The sequence below is a fragment of the Hippocampus zosterae genome, unplaced genomic scaffold (genome assembly GCF_025434085.1).
Source record: "Hippocampus zosterae strain Florida unplaced genomic scaffold, ASM2543408v3 HiC_scaffold_213, whole genome shotgun sequence".
NCBI classification, from domain to species: domain Eukaryota; kingdom Metazoa; phylum Chordata; class Actinopteri; order Syngnathiformes; family Syngnathidae; genus Hippocampus; species Hippocampus zosterae.
In genome coordinates, this window is record NW_026262815.1 from 1 (window position 1) to 19756 (window position 19756).

Consider the following 19756-nt stretch of genomic DNA (forward strand, 5'->3'; position numbering starts at 1 on the left):
CCCAACCCCAACCCCAACCCCAACCCCAACCCCAACCCCAACCCCAACCCCCAACCCCAACCCCAACCCCAACCCCAACCCCAACCCCAACCCCAACCCCAACCCCAACCCCCAACCCCAACCCCAACCCCAACCCCAACCCCAACCCCAACCCCAACCCCAACCCCAACCCCAACCCCAACCCCTTTCAAAAAAGAAAATTGATTTTTTAACCATAAAAAATGAACATAAATATGAATCTTCATTTATCTTTTTAAATCGATCAAACATCCTTCATCAATATTATTAAATGAAATATTAATAAAAAACAATGTTTCTTTTCGGCTCCTACCAGCCATACCAATTTTCTTGGATTCGGTGAACATCAGCTCCGAGGCCTATTTCAAGTCAACGGCCATCCCGAGCAGTATTGTGTGATGTGGTATGATGGTCAGGGGTAGATTGCATTTAACAGAAGGTAGTTTTTCGCTAATCAGTAACTCGTTAATTTGAGCTAGCCAATTAAAACTCCAGTGCGTTGCCCTTCGAGTATAAATGTTAACTTTCTCGCTCTCCTCAGTCAGTTTCAAAGAAGAATTACCTTGGGCCCTCGATGTATGGCAGCCACGTTCTCCGCCTTTCCTGCGAGATAAGCGAAAATCCTTTGGTTGAAATTGGGTCTTGTTCCTTAGACGTGAGTTGTTATCAGTAATCAATCATGATGACATAACCAGCTGTAGTACTGGCATAAGTGATTGATTGTTGTAGGGATGCATCATGAGGAGCAGCCTGCTCGCAACGGCAAAAACACATTCATCAAGAAGATCGAGCACCTGTCTTCCGAAAAGCTTGACTCTCTCTTGAGCGTGGATGAGGCAGGGCTGCCTGACCGTGATCCCCGCCTTGAAAAAAAATCGCATCTCTGCCAAAAAGGCTCGCGAGCGTAAGAAGATCTATATCGATCTGCTGGAGCGGCGCTTCAAGTAAAACCAGCGCCTCCTCGAGGAAAGTCAGGAGGCACAAAGCGAGGTCTAGCGCACCCTCGCGATTGCAATGTCTTGTTCCTCAGAAAAGGGCGAGCAGGCCAGCCGCCAGGCCAACATCCTCCACACTCTCCACTCGGTGGTCTCCTCCCAGCGTGCCACCGAGATCGAGACTGAGTCCGTGATCGACTCTTTCTTGCGGCGGTATGGACCCTCCAGCACTGAGCGCATCAAGAAGTCTCGGTGTCTGCTCAATCGCCTCCGGTGGGCCATGGTACCTGACTACGCTGAAAGAATGGCTGCCGTGCACCCTGAGCTCGGGAAGACCTGGATACGCTGAGGCGTAGGGAGGCCGAGCTGTAGAGCCTGCAAAACCGCTGGGAATCGCTGGCTGAGCGTGCGAGCGACCAGATCCGGCTGATTCGAAGAAAGCTACCGACCAGCAAGATGGCACAACTGCTGCTCTTTCTCACGATGAACCTGCCTTCCGCGGACAGCGCAGTCAGCAGTCCCCACTGCCTCAAGTCGCTCGAAGTGGCTGAAGACTACCAGGCCCTGATGCATGAGCAGCTCAATACCAGCTTTCGAGAGCCGAGAATTTCGCATTGGGGCCGTGGACAGGCTCGGCCTTGAACCGCCCGCTGGCCGATACTTCTTGATGGGCTCGATTGACCCGACTCGCTCGAGGAAGCAGGCAGGTGTTAGAACTGGATTAGTTGGCCCGGGAAAAGAAGCTCCTCGTAGATAGTCAAAAAGTCCCACACCAAGATATCGGCCAGAGTGAAGCCTCCCGCGAGCCATTCCCCTTGTCCGAGCAGGCCGTCGAACTTCCGTAGCTTAATGTCAAGGCTGTTCTTCAACAGCTGCTTGTCTTCACCCAAATACACGAACTGAATGTACTCGCGGTACAGATCCTCGTACAGGCCCTTGGCGGCGTGAAAAGCCATGGACTGCTACCCAGCAGAATCCGGCCGCCCGCCCTTCAGCGCCAGGTAGGTCATGATGGCCGAACTCTCGAAGACGTATTTGTCGCCGTCCCGCAAGTAAGGGAGGTTGGCGAGGGGGTGGGAGGCCGCCAGGACGGGCTTGGCCTGTTCGAACCAGGCCTCGGGGTTGGTGTAGTAGTGGTTCTGGTAGTCCATGCCCAGATACTCGAGCAGTAGTCGCACGCGCTCAGCCAGGCCCCTGATCGGCCAATACCCCAGAATCATAATGTGCCTGCCGACCCAGCAGCCTCCGCCTCACCCTTCCCTGCCGGCCTATGGCACCCAGCTGAAGATCGTGGTGGCCGGACTGCTCGTGTTGACGGCCCTCGAGCTAGTGATTTCCTTCTTCAGCGGGCTGATCAGCAAGATCATCATGGCCCTGCTCTGCTGGCTGGGGTGGACGAGCTACTCCCACCTCTACGTGCTCATCGCGTTCATCCTGTCAGCCTACAGCTGGCTGACCATGCTTTCGCTATGCTGCAACATGGGTTGGGGACTGGCTTTCCATAAGACCAGTCTCCGGCTCTGGCAGGATTACTACGCCTTGGCGCTGGTGTGCTCTGAGGTTGTGGCCTATACCGTGCTGTTTTTTGTGCTGCACGGGGTCTACAAAAATTTCAAGGCCCACGCGGCGCCGGGGTACGCCAGATTCGGGCAGGATGGGGCTGAGAACAACCTGGGGAACAACAACGACAGGGGCAACAATTTCGAGGCCTTCCAGGGTCAGGGAGTGCGGATGATTGACTGATTCACTCTTGCCCTGCGGTTTTACGGTTAATCTCTTCTTGCGACTCAAGGAACTCCACCGCCTCGACCTGCCGCAATTCGCTCACCTCGATGCGCTTCTCGACCTGCCGGGGGAAGTCTCGCGCCAGCATGTAGCTGGCGAACACCAGCAGGAGCAAGCTAAGCACCAGGAGTCCGATGGTCAGCCCCTTGACTAGCGAGTCGCGGGCCAGTCCGGCAGCCAGGATGATGATGAAGGCGACGGAGATGCTGAGGAGCAGGAGCTCGATCAGCAAGAAGGGGAAGATCCGCTCCCACAAGTCTACCGAGTAGCACGGGTAGCAATGCTCACTCTTCTCGATGGTATAACGGTAGGGCGTCAGACAGATTTCGCAGGCAGGCTAGCGCTTCTGCCGGAGCTGCACCTGGATGGACTTGGCCAGGCAGTCGGAATGGATCAGTGCCAAGAAATTCAGGCAATGGCAGTATTGCTTCACCTCCTCTACCTCCACCTCCAGCAGGCACACCCTGCACTCTCGCATTAAAGAATGATGTCACTCTTGCTCCTCCACGAACTCCTGCAGCGCCTGCCGCACCTCCTCGGGGTAGTGCCTCGCGAAGGGCAGGTTACCAGCCTGAGCCATCTCCGCCAGCGCCTGCCGCCGGCTCTCCAGCAGCCTTGTTCGCTCCGCCTTAAGAGCTGCCATACCTGGTCACGGACCCACGCGAGTTGAGATGGTGAACCAATTGAGTCTGAGTCATCCGCGAGAAGAGGCCCGGCGCCAGCATAACCCGGTGCTCTGGTGAGGGCCTGACTGCGCTCGCGAGGAGGCAGCACTGGCTGCTTCTCGAGCAGGAGCTGGTAGGCCTCGCGGAGACCGGCGAGTTCGAGGGTGGCCGCGTCGAGGGCGGCGTGGTTGTCCTGGAAGGCCAGCTGAAGGGCGAGGGCCTGCTGCAGTTCCTGGGGCAATTAGGCCATCGATAATTTGTTGATGACCAAGCGGACCAAGAAAGTGGGGATCACAGGCAAGTTCGGAACCAGGTACGGCTCGTCCCTGCGGAAGATCATCAAGAAGTTCGAGCACAAGCAGCGGGCCAAGTACTGCTGCCCCCGCTGCGGGAAGACTGCCATCAAGAGGACCGCGGTGGGGATCTGGCGGTGCAAGAGCTGCATGACCACGTTCGCAGGCGGGGCCTGGGAACTGTCGACGACGCTGGCGGTGACGGCCAAGACCACGATGAACCGACTGCGCAGGCTTCGGGAGGAGGCGGCCGAGGCGCAGAACAAGGAGGTGCAGCCGAAGGAGGCCAAGAGGGCCAAGAAGGAGAAGAAATGATCTCATGGATCAGGCGGTGGTCAGGTCGTCGTTGAAGTACAGGTAGATCGCCGGGATGTACTGCTCGCCCTCCGGCACCCCCAGCTCCTCGTACTCCCGCTCTTCGTCCTTTATCCCGTTCTCCGTCAGCGTCTTCCCCATGTCCAGCTCCCGTCCGTGCCGCTTCCATGTGTAGCTCTTCGCGTGCGAGTTTATCGCCTCGTACCGCGTCAGGATCTCGTCGATCCGCTCCTCCTCTGGCACCTCCAGGCACGCCTCCTGCTCCGTTAGCACGTTCACGATCCGCACCCACCGCGACTTCTAGGTCAGCAGTCCCACTGACAGCTCGTGCTTCAGCCACCATGGTGTGAACAGTGGATCTTGCTCAGCAGGGGTTCGCTGCAGATGGAGGAAACGGCCTTGCGGAGTGTAGTAGGCCAAGGCCCCCGAAGCAGGGCTGACGCAGGTACGGGGCTGCTTGGTCTTGGAGTCGAACCAGCCCGAAATGTCAGTGCCGGCGGCCTCGATGAGGGGCACGACCTCGGCCTCATGGATGTGCTGCTGGACCAGCTCGGTCAGGTCGTAGACCCGCCCGAAGAAGGAGACCCACAGGTCGTTGGCAGTGTTGTGGAGCTGCACCTCGCTGCGGTTGTAGTAGCGGCGGCGAGGCGAGGGAGCAGGCAGGTATTTGTGCAGCTCAGCCATTAATCTGATGTCAAAGTATGTCCTTCTCCTCCAGGAAGGCCAGCCACAACGGCCGCTTCAGCACCGACAGCACGTCCGGTTGCGCCATCCCGATCACCAGCCGGCCCGCCAGCCGCGCAGGTGTATGGTCCGGCCGCACTGTGCTCAGTACGCTCTTGAAGTCGTTCGACAGGAAGAAGTGGCAGGTGGTCCCCGCACGACTGTACCGTCCGGTCTTGCTGAACAGGGGTAGCTGCAGCCCGTTCTCCAGTTCGGACTCGGACCCGATCGAGAGGATCGTCTCGCTGGCCTCTTCCAGGGTGGTCAGGTCCCGGGCCTCGAACACAAACAGCGTGTAGCCCTCCTCGTCGGTGGGAATCAGGTAGATCGGCGCTCGGTGAGTGCTGGAAAGGGCCTCTTTGAGAGGGTTGGTGGGGTCGGAGTGGAGAAGCAGCTGCCTGCTACGCCCCTCTACCAGGAAGCTGTAGTTGGTCCAGTTGAAGGACAGGCTCAGGATCGAGGCGTGGCACTCTTCTGCGAAGGAGTCGATCACCCCCAGCTTGATGGAGTGTTCGTTGGCCATCTGGATCAACTCATTCTCGTTTGAGAACTGGCAGGTCCGCGCCCCCTGGAAGCGCAGTTCCTGGAACTGCCGGACTGCCTCTGCCTCAGGCTCCAGACTGCTTAGCAGACTCAGCTCCCCTACCCGCGAGCAGTAAGCCTCAGGCTGGCGATCCTCCTGAATGCCTGGCCTGGAAAGCAGCACGCTCTGGACCTGCAGGTGGCTCACCGGCACGGGGGCCATCAGCTCGCTAGGCCGGTGGATCGTGAACACTGTGGAGCGGTGACCGGTGCTGCGGTTGTTGTTGACGAGTTTCCAGCGGAACCCGGCCTGCCGGAACTGCTACTCGACGGCCTTGTTGATGGCCAGTCCGGATTCGGTCTGCTCGTGGCGGAGACTGACCCGCACCTCGTTGGCAATGTCCTCGGCCCAGAGGAAGGCCACAATTTCCTCGATGAGGGGCTTGAGGGACTCGACGGGCAGGCTGCCCAGGACCTTGAGCAGGGTGATCCGCCGCTGCAGGGTGTTCTTCTCGACTCCCAGTAGAAGGTGGGTTCCGTCGATAAGGAACACGCCCTTCTCGCAGTACTGCTTTAGGGTCGGCATGGCCAGTGCGTAGGCGAGTTCGGGAGTGGTCCTCTCCTCCTGGTCGTCCAGCCAGGGCTGCAGCTCGCTATCGGAAAATGCGACGCGCCGGGGACCCAGCTGGGTTTCGGTGCGATTGCGCTCGATGATGTCATCGATGTCCTTCAGCCTGCCCTTGAGGCCCTTCTTCTTGGGCGAGCGGTGCTCGACCTTGCGCTCTTATTCGAGCATGCTGGCACAGAATTTCTGTAGCTTGGATAGACTTTTGTTGAGTCCCTCGGGGCCGAGCAGGGGATCGCGAGGCTGGGCAAAGAGGCGGGCCGCACATGGTAGCTTCCCCAGAAACGCGGTGTCCTGCTGCATTTTCAGCAGGTAGTTCTGGCCCTACCGGTAGTTGAAAAACGGCCCGCGAGGCTACTTGTAAAGCATCCGACATAGCTTGCGCCAGGCCATCACCTTCTCCACCACCTCGATGGAGATCTTCTTCAGATGGACGATCTTCTCGTTAAGCAGCTCGGGGTCGGGGGGCTCGCGGGCGGCCAGAGCGCGCAGTTCGGCCAGACAGGCTTCGCGGGTGTCCACGTCGTCGAGTGTCAGTTGGATGATCGAACGCCCCTTTTCCAGATCGTTGGACTCGACCTCGATCCAGTCCAGCACTGCCTGAAAGTCCGTGGATGTTAGGCACTGTTGGGCCATCAGGTCTGCGTGGAAGGCGGGGATGGAGTGCCGCTCCCAGAGCAGACGCAGGTTGGCGAGGGCGGTCTTGATGGCCTCGCGGTACATTTCGTTGACCTGGATCCGGCCGCCATGGCGCGCCTCCTTCTTCTTTTCGAGGGAGGCGCCGTAGGGCTTGTCGCGGGGCTTGGTTTTGCCGCGGCTGGTGTCGTCGATGTGGTGGCGGTCGTTCCAGCCCTCCTCTCGGCGGCGGAGGTCGGCGACGTGGTGGCGCTTGACCTTGTTGTTCAATTTCTTCATGTCGTACATTATTTGGCGTTATAGCCCCGCATCATATGGCTGAACTCGCACTCGACGCGCTCCTCGAGGCCGACCTCCGCGTCCGCCTCCTCCTGCCCCCCGACCCCGACCCCGTCCTCGCTGCAGGGCCCCTCCCCTCCCTCGCCTACCTGGCCGGCCAATCCCCCAACCAGCTACTCCGGAGTTGCCACACCGCCCTGCTGTGCCTGCAGGAGGCAGGCGAGCTGCCGCCCGCGCTGGCGGGGCTGGTGGAGAACGAGTTGGTGGAGCAGGTGCTGCTGCACCCCGAGTTGAAGGGGTTCGAGAAGTACTACATGATGTTGGTGAGCCTAGTGCTGCGCCGCAGTGTCAAGGTCTACTTCCTGGAGTCGGGGCAGAGCATGCTCCTGTCCTACGTGTACAACTTCGGCTTCGAAAAGGGGCTGGAGCTGGCTGTGGGGAGCCGGGGTTACAGTCCCGTCATGCTGGAGACAGAGGGCGCTTGCCACCGCAAGGTGCTGGACTTGGTGCAGCAGGTCAGCCGCCCACAGTCGCCCCTCAGCGAATTTGGTTACAAGCAGCGGCACAAGAAGTCCATGTCCGACAACTCGATGTTGACGGCCTTTGGCTGCGAACGAGGCCTCTTCCTGAAGATGCCCAGCGAGGCGGGACCCCAGCTAACCGACGACGAAGAGGACGAGGCGCATGCGCAGGTGAGCGAGTCGATCCGGCTGATCGAAGAGGCGACTCCCGAGCACGGGGCGAAGGACGAGCCGCTGCTGCTGCTGCCGGCGCTGTCGCTGGGGGAGCGACGGTGCACCGGCCGACTGAAATTCTTCGACGAGGGCAAGAACTACGGGTTCATCGTGATGGACGAAGACGGCTCGGACATCTTCGTGCACTTCGACGACATCCTTCGGGCAGGCATCTCGAAGGAAGTGCTCCGGGGGGCCAAGACGGGCCAGCTGGTGCGGCTGGAGTACGGCTGCATGAGCTACGTGGGCAAGTACAAGGAGAGCAGGAAGGCGGTCGACCTGCGGCTGCTCGACTCTTACTGACAGCGATCCATCTCGATCACGGTCACAGGAATGTCCGCCCCACCACCAGGCCCTCGGTGGTCTCGCCCACCAGCTCCACGAAGATCTCCTCCGCCAGTTCGAGCATGAAGCCCGTCCGCTCCTCCTCGAAGAAGTGCCAGGCCGGGTCCTCCTCCCGCAGTTCCTCGCGCTCGACTTTGGCCAGGCGGTCTTCCCGGACCTTGTTAAGGAGGGGGTTTTCGGTGCATGTGTGGGAGAGCAGGTCGTCCATGGAAGAGGCGCGGAAGGGCTTGGGCGGGCGGGGGGCGGAGTCGGGGTAGTGGAGCGCACAGAGGGCAGAAGCCCACTGCATAACTCGGTGTTTGCTCTTCTCAAAGACTTCCTCCAGATTATGTTCCTCGATGAAGAAGAAGGTGAGGGCTCGGTCTCCCACGGTCCAGTGGTACGGTGAGCCCCCGATCGAGTAGTACGGCCGGAAGTACCGCACCGCCAGGTTGAACGCATCAAACAGTGCCCGGCCATGTGCCAACTCGAACTCGCTCGGCGCCTCCTCGTAGAGCTGCTGCCCCAGCTCGTGAAACACCTCGAGCGGGATGGTGTTGCGCAGCCCCTCGTCCTCGGGCTGGTCGGGCAGACTCTCCGCATAGCCGTGGATGATGCGCAGACGCTCCTCGAGGGGGTAGCCGTAGGGGTTGTTGAGCTGGTTGAGGAACATGTCCTTGTAGTAGCTGAACAGGAAGTTGGAGAGGTTGGTGAGGTAGACGCTGATCAGGTGCAGGCTGGTCATGATCGCCTGGTTCTACCCTGTGAAGCCCTTCGGCTGGGTCAGCTGCCCGTAGATGCGCCTGTCGATCGCCTCCTTTATCTGCCGCTTGCGCATCTCTCGCTCCATGAGCATGAGGATCACCGAGCTTGACTCGTCGTCCTCTTCGGCTGCAGAGGGGATGACCTCCGGCTCCTCCTCCACACCGATGCTCTCCATCAGCGAGTCCAGCAGCTCCTTAGAGGAGCCGGCCTCCTGGGCGAGGCGCAAGTCGCGCTTGGTGCGCTGGAGCATCTGCTGGGCGCGGACGAAGTTGCTGCTGAGCAACTCGCGCATGCGGGCGACCTCCCCTCGCTCCTGCTCGACCCACTTCTTGAGCCCGCCCATCTTGCGGTTGAACTCGATCAGAGTCAGCTTGCCCGAGGACAACAGTGTCTTGAGGATCTTCTCGTGGGCCGCGAAGAGCATCTCCATCGCGTTCTGTCGCACGCCCATTATGTTCTCTGCGTCCCGGCATTCCTCCTCCTGCGGTTCCAGCCCGTCCCGCGTCGAGTAGTCCTCCTTCTTCTTGCGGCATAGCTGCTCGATTTGCTCGGCTATGGCCCGCTTGTTGCCGGCCTCCTTCTCGCTCGAGAGCTGCTAGATCAGTGAGATGGCTGCCCTCCACTCTCCCGAAATGGACTCCTCCTCCTCCCTGCGAGGCTCCAGCTCTGCCAGCGCCTGCTTCAGCTCGCCCAGCTTGGAGTCGATGTCCAAAGGGACCTCCTCCGGCGGAGGCTGAGCGAAGGCAAGCACATCCGAGTTGGTGCACTCGGAGGGCAGACTCTGGCTTTCAGCGAGACTGCTTTCCTCCTCGCAGTCCGGGGGCTGGTCAGTCGCAGGCCCGGGGTTGAGGTCGGGCAGCCTAGCCTGCTCGAGGCCCTTCTTGATGGCCTCGTTCTGGAGGAACCGCTGTCCCTGCTTTTCGTGGATGCGAGCATTGATGTTCTTCCGGAACTTGCTCTTCTGCCAGGCCTTCTGGATACGGTTCACGTTCTCAACTAGGTAGTCGAACTCTTCCTGCGTCATCTACTCGTCCCCCGCCCCCGGCTCGGGCAGGTGTTGCCCCACCTCCGCCTCCAGTGCCTGCAGCAACTCGCTGGTCAGTTCGCGGAAGGGCGTCGGCCCGTCAACAAAGTAGTATGCTTTGGGCTTCTGCTCCGGCAGCTTCTTGCGAACGGGAGTGTCAGTTAGGTGACTTTCGAAGGTGCGACTTGCCTCGTTCAGTCGAACGGTCTCATGCGGACGGGAAATTTCGAGGGTGCGGCTTGGCTAATGAGGGCGGAGGCGGGGCTGGCTCTGCTGTTTGCGCAGCCTGGGTTCTTTGCGGGACTTGGACTTGGGGAGGCTAGGCTTGGGGCTTTTGGGCCTGCCAGTGCTCCGGCCCTTGGACTTAGGCCGGTCCTTGGTGATGTGCGTGATCTTGATGTCGCAAGAGATCTTACTTTCCTTTTCCTTGTCCTTCTTGATGGGCTTCTTCTTGAGCTTCTTCTTTTTGGGCTGGGGGTGGTCCAGATAGAACACCTGGTCCTGGTCCTGCATCTGGTACTCGAACTTGAACGCGCCCTGGTGGGTGTGCGGCTTGGTCTCCAGCGAGGTGCTGATGTTGTAGTTGATCTTCTTGCCCGGCCTTGTATCTATCATTTATTTATCACACTCTCTCCTCCAATAAACCTACGCCCTATTTATTCGGCTCCCCTCCCTGCCCACGCATTCTGCCGTGACCACCGCCTCAGTCCTGCTCCCTCCACCTTCTATACTTCTCATATGGTCCTTTTCAAACAGTATTCATTAATTTGATTTGTAGAGTTGCCAAGGGATATGAGTCAGTTGGCTGCAGTTTCATTTATATTCGGTGATCAAACTAACTTTAATAAACATGAGTATTGGATAAAAAAGTAGCCTCTACACCAGGGCCTCCATGGCCTCGATCGTTTCCACCTGCAGCTCAGCCCTACATGCCTTGCAGGCCACCCTATCGGAGGAGGACCTGGCCCGGGCCTGGAACGCCTGCGGGGCAGAAATTGCGGAGCAATTAAGACTGGGCAAATCCATAAGATTGAAAGGCCTAGGGACTTTTACGTTTGCCCGGCCGGGATACAGTCACGAAGGCATGACCGCGGCCATCTCTCACACTCCCGATCGAGAACTCGCCTTCGTCCTTTCAAACAAATTTTGTCCAGAACTAAGGCTCAAGCCAGGCTTATTTCGAGGGAACAAAATCGTACCTCTGGCGACCTCCCTTGACCACCGACTCCAGGAAGTCGATTGCAACAAGGTCGCCTGCGCTCGGCGGGCCAGCATGGAGGTGGGCGCTTTTAAGGTGGCGATCAGCAGGATCGCGGGGCAGCTGGCTAAGGACGCTAGAGAAGGCAACGAAATTGCTATGTTCATGCCAGCTGTGGGGACGTTATGCCTGTCTAACTCGGTGATGGCAGTTCAGTTTCTTGATTATCTGCGCGGCGCCACCAAGAACATCCATAAAGTAGCTTTCAGAGACCGGTTATCGCGACTGCGTAAAAACATCCTTCCCGAATCTGAGAGAGTAATGCCTGTCCTGCCGAAGGTCAAGAGCCAGCCTGCCCTGAAGCTGGAGAGTAGTGGGCCTGCGAGCCTTGAGGAGGACGCGGAGCAGGAGATGATCTCGCAGGAAGAGAGGCTGGCCATGGTCAATGAGCGGTTGAGCCCCTCAATCGAAATAAAAAGGCCTAGCCCAGAAATGCGCTATGTGGTCAAGAAAATATTGTACTACATGCGGGCCAACAATCAGACCCCCTCCAGGACTTGGGCCCTCATCATGGCCAAGACCTTCGGGCCGGACCCTCCCGAGTCCCCCCGAATTTCTTGCAAACAGTTTTCTGCCGCCCTCCAGAAGATCCGACTCTACGAAGTAACTGAGCCCGAGCAGAAAAGATTATTTGAGATCCTCGACAAGAACAAGGACGGGCTTATTTCCGAGGAGGACTGGCAACTAACCTTCGTGGAAGACCGGTCTTCCTTTGAGTACCTGCTCACCCTCATGGACAGCGTCAGCCTCAGGGACCTTCTCTCTTTCAAAGATCGCCTTGGCGTCAGCCGCAAGGCCCAGTCAGTCTCTAGTCTGTAGTTGGAGCGGCTGCTCAAGAGATTTGACCCTTGGATTTCCGATAACGAGGCGAAGAGAGTGACAGCCCAATTGGTGCGGGGGCAAGAGACAGTCTCTCCAGACCAGCTCTTTGCCAGGCTTACTGGCAAAGACTCCGAAGACTGTGCCTTCCTTTAGACCGTAAAGCAGGCGATATCCTCCAAGTTCAGTGAGCGCGAGGTGGAGCAGATCTTCGCCAAAGACGACTTCGACCACTCAGGATTGCTGGACCCAGTGGTCTTCATGGACTCCTTAAACAAGATGGGCCTGAACCTGGACAAGCAAGCGCTGCTGAGGGTCAGCAAGCTGGTGCCGAGGGATATCTCCACCGGACTGGTGAGACACGAAATGTTCTTGCGGTACCTGTTCTCAAAGAAAGAGGCGTTCGAGAGCAGGCGCAGCGAAGAGGCGGTGGTGGGCTCGCTGAAAGAACTGGCCCGGCAGCACAACATCCCGTACCAGGAAATCTACAATCTGTTGGGGATGTAAGAGAAAATCAACTTCCTGCGGGTCGAGGAATTGTCGCAAATCATCCTCAAGAAGCTCAGCAAGGCGAAAGGCCCCGAAGAGATGCTGGTCCGCAGCCTACCACCTGAGGAGGTGCTGGCCACCGTCGCGCGAATGGACATTGATGGGGACGGTCTGATCAGCAGGGACGACCTCGCCTTCTACCTGTCCCGTTCAGAGCTGAGGGCCAACGTTAGGCACCCCTTGGGCCGGTTCCACCTGTTTCCCGAGTCACCGGAGCTATGCGACGAGGACATCTGGAGAGCCATCTAGGAGATTCAGGCAAAGCTGTAGCTTTACCACAAGAGCCCAGCGACCTTCGTCAAGGAGCTGGACCTGAGCAGCAACGGGTTCATAAACTACTAGTAATTCAAGAAGGGCGTCAGCTGCATTTCCATGAAGTTCCCTCAGAAGGTCATCGAGGCTGTCTTCGCCTACTTGGACGACACCCGGCTAGGCTTCATCTCTGCCGACCGCATGGTCGAGGTGCTGTCCAGACACCGGCTCAAGGCGGACTCTCGCGTCAGGGACAGCTTCGAGTGGCAGAGCGGGCTCCTGCTAAAACTGAAGGAGTACATCGCCAAAAATGCGATCAGCCACCAAACAGCCTTCTCCAAAATCAATTCCGCCGCAAACGGTTCCATAACTGAGAGGGAACTGGTCGACTTCTTTGTACAGGAGCTGATGATCCCTGCCGAGGAATTCGACTCGGTACGGGTCAGCAGGCTGCTGAAGATATTCGACAGTGAGAAGCGCAACTTCGGGCGGGTCAGCCTAGCGGACTTCATCCGGACACTACAGCAGACGGACCGGGCCAGCGACTGGGTGCGTAACTGTTTGCAGCAGATTGGCCAGCACGTCCTCACCCGTTACGGGTCCCTGCCCACTGCCTTTGAGAAGATGTCGAGGCTGTCAGAAAGGGTCAGCAAGGCCCGCCTACTGTAATGGATTCGAGAGGACCTGGTTCTGACAGGTTTCAACCTGAGCGAGGACATGGAGCAAGAACTTTTCGCGACTTTCGACAAGCACCGCAAGGGGTATTTGGTCGAGACTGACTTTTGTTAGGTACTGAAGGACCACACTCGTGAGGAGCGGGTCCTTCTGGAGAAGGTCTAAAACGAGCTTTACAGGGCCATCCCCACGAGGGAAAAAATGTGGCAGTTCTTCGCAGGGCCAGGGCGGGACAGGCTCTCCAAGGCAGGTTTCCTCAAGGCCTGCAGGGAGGTCGGAGTTAGGGTCCCAGACTCGGACCTTTCCTCGTTTTGGGACATCTCCACGAACAATGCAGATAAAATATCTAAAGGCGAGCTTTCGAGCAAGATATTTAGGCACACTGACGAGGAGTCCGTGAGCAAACAGGAGTTCCGGACGGTGCTGGACTCGGTGAGAGGCAAGTTGAAGAGTGTCTGGAGCGAGTTCAGGGGCAGGGTCGAGGGGCAAGCTGCGGAGGGACTGCTGCGGGTGGCCGATGTCAAAAACATCCTGAGAAGGCTCAACCTCCGCCTGTAGACAAAATAGATATAGAACTTCGTATTCCATTTTGCGAGGCCTGATGGACACATAGAGGCCAAGGCCCTTCTCAAGACCATTGCTAGCCACGACCAACCCAACCCTTTCGTGGCCCGACTGCCCCTCGCACTTGGTAGGGCCAAGATCCACCCGCTCGACCTGTTCCATCGGCTCGACCTTGACCGGGACGGATATCTAACCTTCGAATAATTCAGGCACCTTGACAGGCATCTCCCCGCATTCCTTCCACCAGAAGAGCGCAGCTTCTACATAGTTTCATAGATTTTCAAGGCGATCGACTTCCGGCGAGACGGACTTATCGACCCAGACGAGTGGCTGCAGGCCACCAGCCAGGAGACCGGCCAGAGTGCTTTCAAAGACTACCGAAGGCTCGAGAAGAAGGTAGCCAAAGACTCGCACTACTTGGCCGAACTTCTGAAACAAGACTAGCAAGAGTCTGACGGAGTATCTTTCACGACGGCGGTCGAAAAAGTACAGGGAAGTCTAAGTAGGAGCGGGTTCTGGGCGAAGGTGGGGGACGTGCGGCGGGTGCTGGAGCCGGGAAAGAGCGGGAAGTCGCTGGACTACCGGCTGGCGCTGAAGCTGGTGAAGGACCGGGCCACCTTCTACTGAGCAGGTGGTTGCAGCGGGAAATAATTTTATACATAAATAAAATGCACTTTTATTACGGTAGTGCGAATCGCCCCTACTCCAAGGAGTACGTCCGCCAGGAAAGTCCCCGCCAGGACTTCCGGGCCCGCCAGGACCCCCGCGCCAAGGAGTACTACAACTCCTACCAGCGCCCCGAACTTCTCCGCCAGGACTACCAGAAATATCCACGGGAGGAGCCTACCCGGTACATGCGCCACGACGCCTCGCAACTTTACCGGCAAGAGCAGATCGAGCACCGGCGCGAGGCCTCGCCTCTCGAGGCCACAAAACGACGATTCAGGGCCGAGCAGGTCAGCCCGGGCAAGTATGGAGACTACGAGCTGGCGCGGATGCAGCGCAATGACTCGGTGGAGCGGCGGGCCATGAAACGCGAGTCCTCAAACTTGCAGTCGCCGAAGTTCCAGGCGTTCAAGGTGCAGGTGCCGCTGGAGGTGACGGGACGGCCGGACTCAGTGCGGTAGCGGCGGGTGCCGCTGTGCCCGTTCTTCATGCAGCCGATGAGCCGCGCGCTGAACAAGCCCTACTCGGAGGACTACTTCGACAAGCTGTACCGGGAGCAGTTCTTCGAGATCTGCAAGCTGATAAACTCGCTGGACGAGATCAAGCGCAAGCCGCGGGAAAAGAGCCTGCAGCTGTCGCGCGCCCCCATGTACGAGGGCAAGAAGACCCTGGTGCTGGACTTGGACGAGACCCTCATCCACTCGTACGAGAACGAGGTCAAGTCGGACTGCTTCATCAAGGTGGACGTGGGCGGCACCGAGTACCCGGTGTGGCTGAACATCCGCCCGGGCGCGAAGGAGTTCCTGAAGAGGATGAGCGCGCACTTCGAGGTGATCGTGTTCACGGCGAGCCACGGGGCGTACGCGGACACGGTGGTGAACGAGATCCTGGACCCCGAGGACGAGCTGATCAGCCACGTGCTGAGCCGGGACGTGTGCTCGATGAGCTCGGACGGGTTCTACTTCAAGGACCTGGGCATGATCAACCGCGACCCGCGCGAGACCATCATCGTCGACAACTCGGTGTACTCGTTCTGCTTCGACCTGTACAACGGGCTGCCGATCCTGTCGTTCTACTACAACCAGGAGGACCGGGAGCTGCAGCAGCTGGAGCAGTTCCTGGTGGGGCTGGCGGGGGCGGAGGACGTGCGGAAGGTGATCCGGCAGGCCCTGCCGTTCGAGCAGTTCAAGGGCAAGTCGCCGCAGGAGGCCTTCGAGGAGTTCTTCAAGGTGTGATGCCTGCATTACGGATTAAACCGGATTAAAATGGGGCGATAATGGCCACACGTTCGGGTATAAAGGGCCGTCCCCGCCCCACTTTTAATCATGGCGGACGACCAGGAGTACATCAACCTCAAGGTCAAGGCCCAGGACAACGAGGAGATCCACTTCAAAATCAAGAAGACCACCCAGTTCAAGAAGCTCATGGAAACCTACTGCCAGCGCAACGGCCTCAGCATGGCCAACGTCCGCTTCATGTTCGACGGCGACCGCATCCAGGAAACCCAGACCCCCAAGGAGCTCAGCCTCGAAAACAACGACGAAATCGACGTCGCCATCGAGCAGGTCGGGGGCTCCTTGTGACTCAATACCCACGCCCTTCCCGGACAATCCAATGGGTCCTCCCTTTATTATGTAATACCCTTTTCTTGCCGCCCTCGCCGACGGGCTGCCCCTCCGCCCCCTCCCCCCCAAGGCCGGCCCCAGAGACCCCTCCCTGCCTCACGCCCCCAAGCGGGTCCACGGCCTCACCCCTCCCGAGGCCGCCAAGGCCGTCCAGAATGCTCTCCGCTACTTCCCCAAAGAGTGCCACTGCGAGCTGGAGGCCGAGTTCCGGCAGGAGCTGGAGGAGTACGGCCACATTTACATGTACCGCTTCAGGCCAGGCTATCCCCTTAAGGCCTACCCGCCTGAGGCCATTCCTGCTAAACTTCCCGAGGCCAAGGCCATCATCCACAACATCCTGAACAACCTCGACCCCGAGGTGGCCCAGTTCCCGCACGAACTGGTGACCTACGGCGGCAACGGGGCAGTGCTGTCGAACTGGGCCCAGTTCCACCTGGTGATGCACTACCTGTGCCGCATGGAGGAGGGGCAGACCCTGGTCCTCAATTCGGGCCACCCCCAGGGCCTCTACCCCGCACCCCCTCACGCGCCCAAGCTCACCATCTGCAACGGGCTCATGGTGCCAAACTACAGCACCATCGAACTCTATGAGAAGCTCTACGCCATGGGCTGCACCATGTACGGCCAGATGACTGCAGGCTCCTTCTGCTATATCGGCTCCCAGGGCATCGTCCACGGCACCACCCTCACCCTCCAGAACGCAGCTCGCAAGTACCTGGCCCGCGAGGACATGACCGGACTGGTCTTCGTCACCAGCGGGCTGGGCGGTATGTCGGGCGCGCAGCCTAAGGCGGGTGACATCTGTGGCTGCATCACGGTGGTGGCAGAAGTAGCGGAGGCGGCCCTGCTGAAGCGACACAAGCAGGGCTGGGTGAAGTAAGTCTAAAGGGACCTTGACTCGCTGGTGACCCGCATAAAGGAGGCCAAGTCCAAAAACGAAAAGACGTCGATCGGGTTTTTGGGCAACGCGGTGGACATGTGGGAGAGGCTGGCCAGCGAGGAGTAGATGCTTGTCGAGCTGGGCTCAGACCAGACTTCCCTCCACAACCCCTTCGGTGGTGGGTACTACCCGGCCGGCTACTCCTACCAAGAGGCCAACGAACTTATGGCCAGCAACCCTGCCAAGTTCAAAGAGTAGGTCCGCAGTTCCCTGCGGCGGCAGGTGGAGGCCATAAACAAGCTGGCCAAGAGAGGCATGAAGTTCTGGGACTACGGCAACAGCTTCCTGCTCGAGTCCAGCAAAGCCGAGGCGGCGATCACTTCTGCGGACGGCTCGTTCATCTACCCCTCCTACGTGGAGGACATCATGGGTGACATCTTCGAGCTAGGCTTCGGCCCCTTCCGCTGGATGTGCACGAGCACTGACCCTGCCGACCTACGCACCACCGACCAGTGCGCCCTCGCCATCATGAACGACCTGTATAAGACTCAGCCCCCCCTCGTCCAGAGCCAGCTCAAGGACAACATCCGATGGATCGAGCGCGCCGAAGAGAGTCGACTCGTAGTTGGCTCGCAGGCCCGTATCCTCTACGCAGACCACCTCGGCAGGATCAGACTCGCCGAGGCCTTCAGTGACCTGGTCTCGTCAGGAAAGGTCAAAGGCTCAATTGTGCTTTCGCGGGACCACCACGACGTGTCGGGCGCCGACAGCCCCTTCCGCTAGACAGCCTCCGTGAAGGATGGATCGATGTGGACTGCCGACATGGCTTGCCAGAACTTCCTGGGGACCGGACTCAGGGGCGCGACCTGGGTGGCGCTGCACAATGGCGGGGGGACAGGATGGGGCAACGTGATCAACGGCGGGTTCGGGTTCGTGCTGTGCGGGGCGGAGGGAGAGAAGGAGCGAGTGCGAGAGATGCTGTTCTGGGACGTGGCGAACGGAGTGACACGGCGGGCATGGGCGGGCGGAGAGATGGCGCAGCACAACCTCGGCAGACTCAAACAGTTCAGCGACAAGTTCGTGCCCACCGAGCCGAGCCCCTGCGGATCTAAATGACCCTCAATAATTCACGCCGGGAATGGAGAAACAGGACAAGCATGTCGAGCGCAGGGAGCACCAGGCCGAGCAGCTGTACTCCGTGACCCCCATCCTGCTGCTCCTGCCCCTCCTCAAGACCTCGGCACACGTGGCTTTCAAAAGGCACAACTTCCTGTGCCAGTCGGCCTCGCTCAAGTGCTCAGCAGAGCGGCAGCAGGAGTTGGGGGTCAGTAAGCCAGTGCGGCACTACTTCGGCAAGCGGTATTTCTACTTCAGCAGGTTCGACGAGGGCATCCGGATGGACGAAGAGAGTTGGTACAGCGTGATCGCCGAGCCCATTTCCAAGGCCATGGCGGATGTCATCGCCGCCTCGGACTACCGCGGCGGGACCATCATCGACGCCTTCGCGGGCGTGGGCGGGCTGGCCATTCACCTGGCAGGACTGGCTTCGCGCCTGGTGGCGAACGACCTGTGTCCGACGAAGATCTAGATGCTGCGGCACAACGCCCGAGTGTACAAGGTCGAGGACCGCATCGAAACCTGCACTCAAGACTTCCTGGCGCTGGAGCCAGAAGAGTGCGAGCTGATCGTGCTGTGCCCGCCGTGGGGCGGGACGGACATCCGGCGGTACGGGCGGGAGCGGATCGACGCGGTGATGGACCCGCCGCTGAGCAGGATCCTGGAGCACGCGGCCAGGTTCAGCAGGAACATGCTGATCCAGATGCCCAAGAACATAATCCTGCACGACTTCTTCAGCTGCCTGGCGGCGGCGGCAGGGGTCAGCAAGGCCGTGGTCCACCTGGTCGAGGTCAACCACAAGCTCTCCCAGCTGCTCATCTGCGCCGGCGACCTCTTCGTCCCCCGCGGCGCCGAGCTGGAGACCCTCTACCGGCACCTGGAGGCGGACCGGGCGGCGGTGAAGGCGAGCCCGGGGCGGGCGTACGAGGCGTACTTCCGGGGACAGGAGGGGGCGCTGCTGGGGTGGGAATGAGCTGGGCATATCAGAAGGGCCCGCCGGGGCGGCCGATTTCCTCGTTGATGGCGGTCTACTCGTCCTCCTCGTCGCCGGTGTTCTTCTCGACGCACTTCTTGAAGAAGTAGATGCCCAGGACGATGACGATGACCACGAACAGCGCGATCCCCACCGAGATCAGCGCCACCCGCCACGCCTTCGCGCAGTTCCCCGATATCAGGTCGAACCCCGCCCCGCACTTTATGCAGCTCGTCGAGCTCCGGCAGCTCTCGCAGTTGTCCCCGCATGCCGTGCACGTCCCGTTCTGCGCGTAAAAGCTGGTCGTGCACGAGGTGCAGAACGACAGGCTGAAGCACGTGCTGCACGAGCTGGGGCAGGCCGTGCACGAGGCGCCTTCCAGCAGGTAGCCCGGCATGCACACGCACTGGCTCGTCGAGTTCAGCTGGGCGTTGTCGATGCACGTGCTGCACGTGCTGCTCTCGGTGCATGTCTGGCACGACAGGTCGCAGGCCAGGCAGTTATTGCCGTTCAGGTAGTATGAGTCTGCGCAGGCAGTGCAGTTGACCGCCTGCATGCTGCAGGTGGAGCATTGCTACGAGCAGGCCGCGCACTCCTGCTCGTTCACCCCCGTCGCCGAGGCGTTGTAGTAGAACCCAGCGTTGCAGCTGCAGGTGGTGCCCGAGAGGGTGGCGTTGGGCACGCAGGTGCTGCACCCGTCTGGGCCGGTGCAGGTCGCGCACACCGCTCGTACAGG

At 59.5% G+C, this 19756-nt stretch overlaps 4 protein-coding genes across 4 annotated transcripts; 3 read left to right on the forward strand and 1 right to left on the reverse strand.

Moving 5' to 3' along the window:
- The first annotated feature begins 3666 nt into the window (after positions 1–3666).
- On the forward strand, positions 3667–4011 carry LOC127594559 (60S ribosomal protein L37a-like). The gene has a single exon (XM_052056409.1). The coding sequence runs from the start codon at positions 3667–3669 to the stop codon at positions 4009–4011; it is 345 nt and encodes a 114-aa protein (XP_051912369.1).
- A 9-nt stretch (positions 4012–4020) lies between these two features.
- LOC127594560 (cytochrome b5 domain-containing protein 1-like) lies at positions 4021–4695 on the reverse strand. Its single transcript, XM_052056410.1, is given in 1 exon segment — positions 4021–4695. A coding segment is annotated over 1 exon segment (675 nt).
- An 11056-nt stretch (positions 4696–15751) lies between these two features.
- On the forward strand, positions 15752–16009 carry LOC127594561 (uncharacterized). The gene has a single exon (XM_052056411.1). The coding sequence runs from the start codon at positions 15752–15754 to the stop codon at positions 16007–16009; it is 258 nt and encodes an 85-aa protein (XP_051912371.1).
- Positions 16010–16073: 64 nt separating this feature from the next.
- On the forward strand, positions 16074–18047 carry LOC127594562 (probable urocanate hydratase; the record flags this gene model as incomplete). The annotated part of the gene is given in 1 exon segment (XM_052056412.1): positions 16074–18047. A coding segment is annotated over 1 exon segment (1974 nt), but the record flags the coding sequence as incomplete, so codon positions are not given.
- Positions 18048–19756: the final 1709 nt, after the last annotated feature.

Excerpts from the sequence above, each read along its gene's own strand:
- LOC127594559 (XM_052056409.1), top strand. The coding sequence starts at position 3,667 with ATGACCAAGCGGACCAAGAAAGTGGGGATCACAGGCAAGTTCGGAACC.
- LOC127594561 (XM_052056411.1), top strand. The coding sequence starts at position 15,752 with ATGGCGGACGACCAGGAGTACATCAACCTCAAGGTCAAGGCCCAGGAC.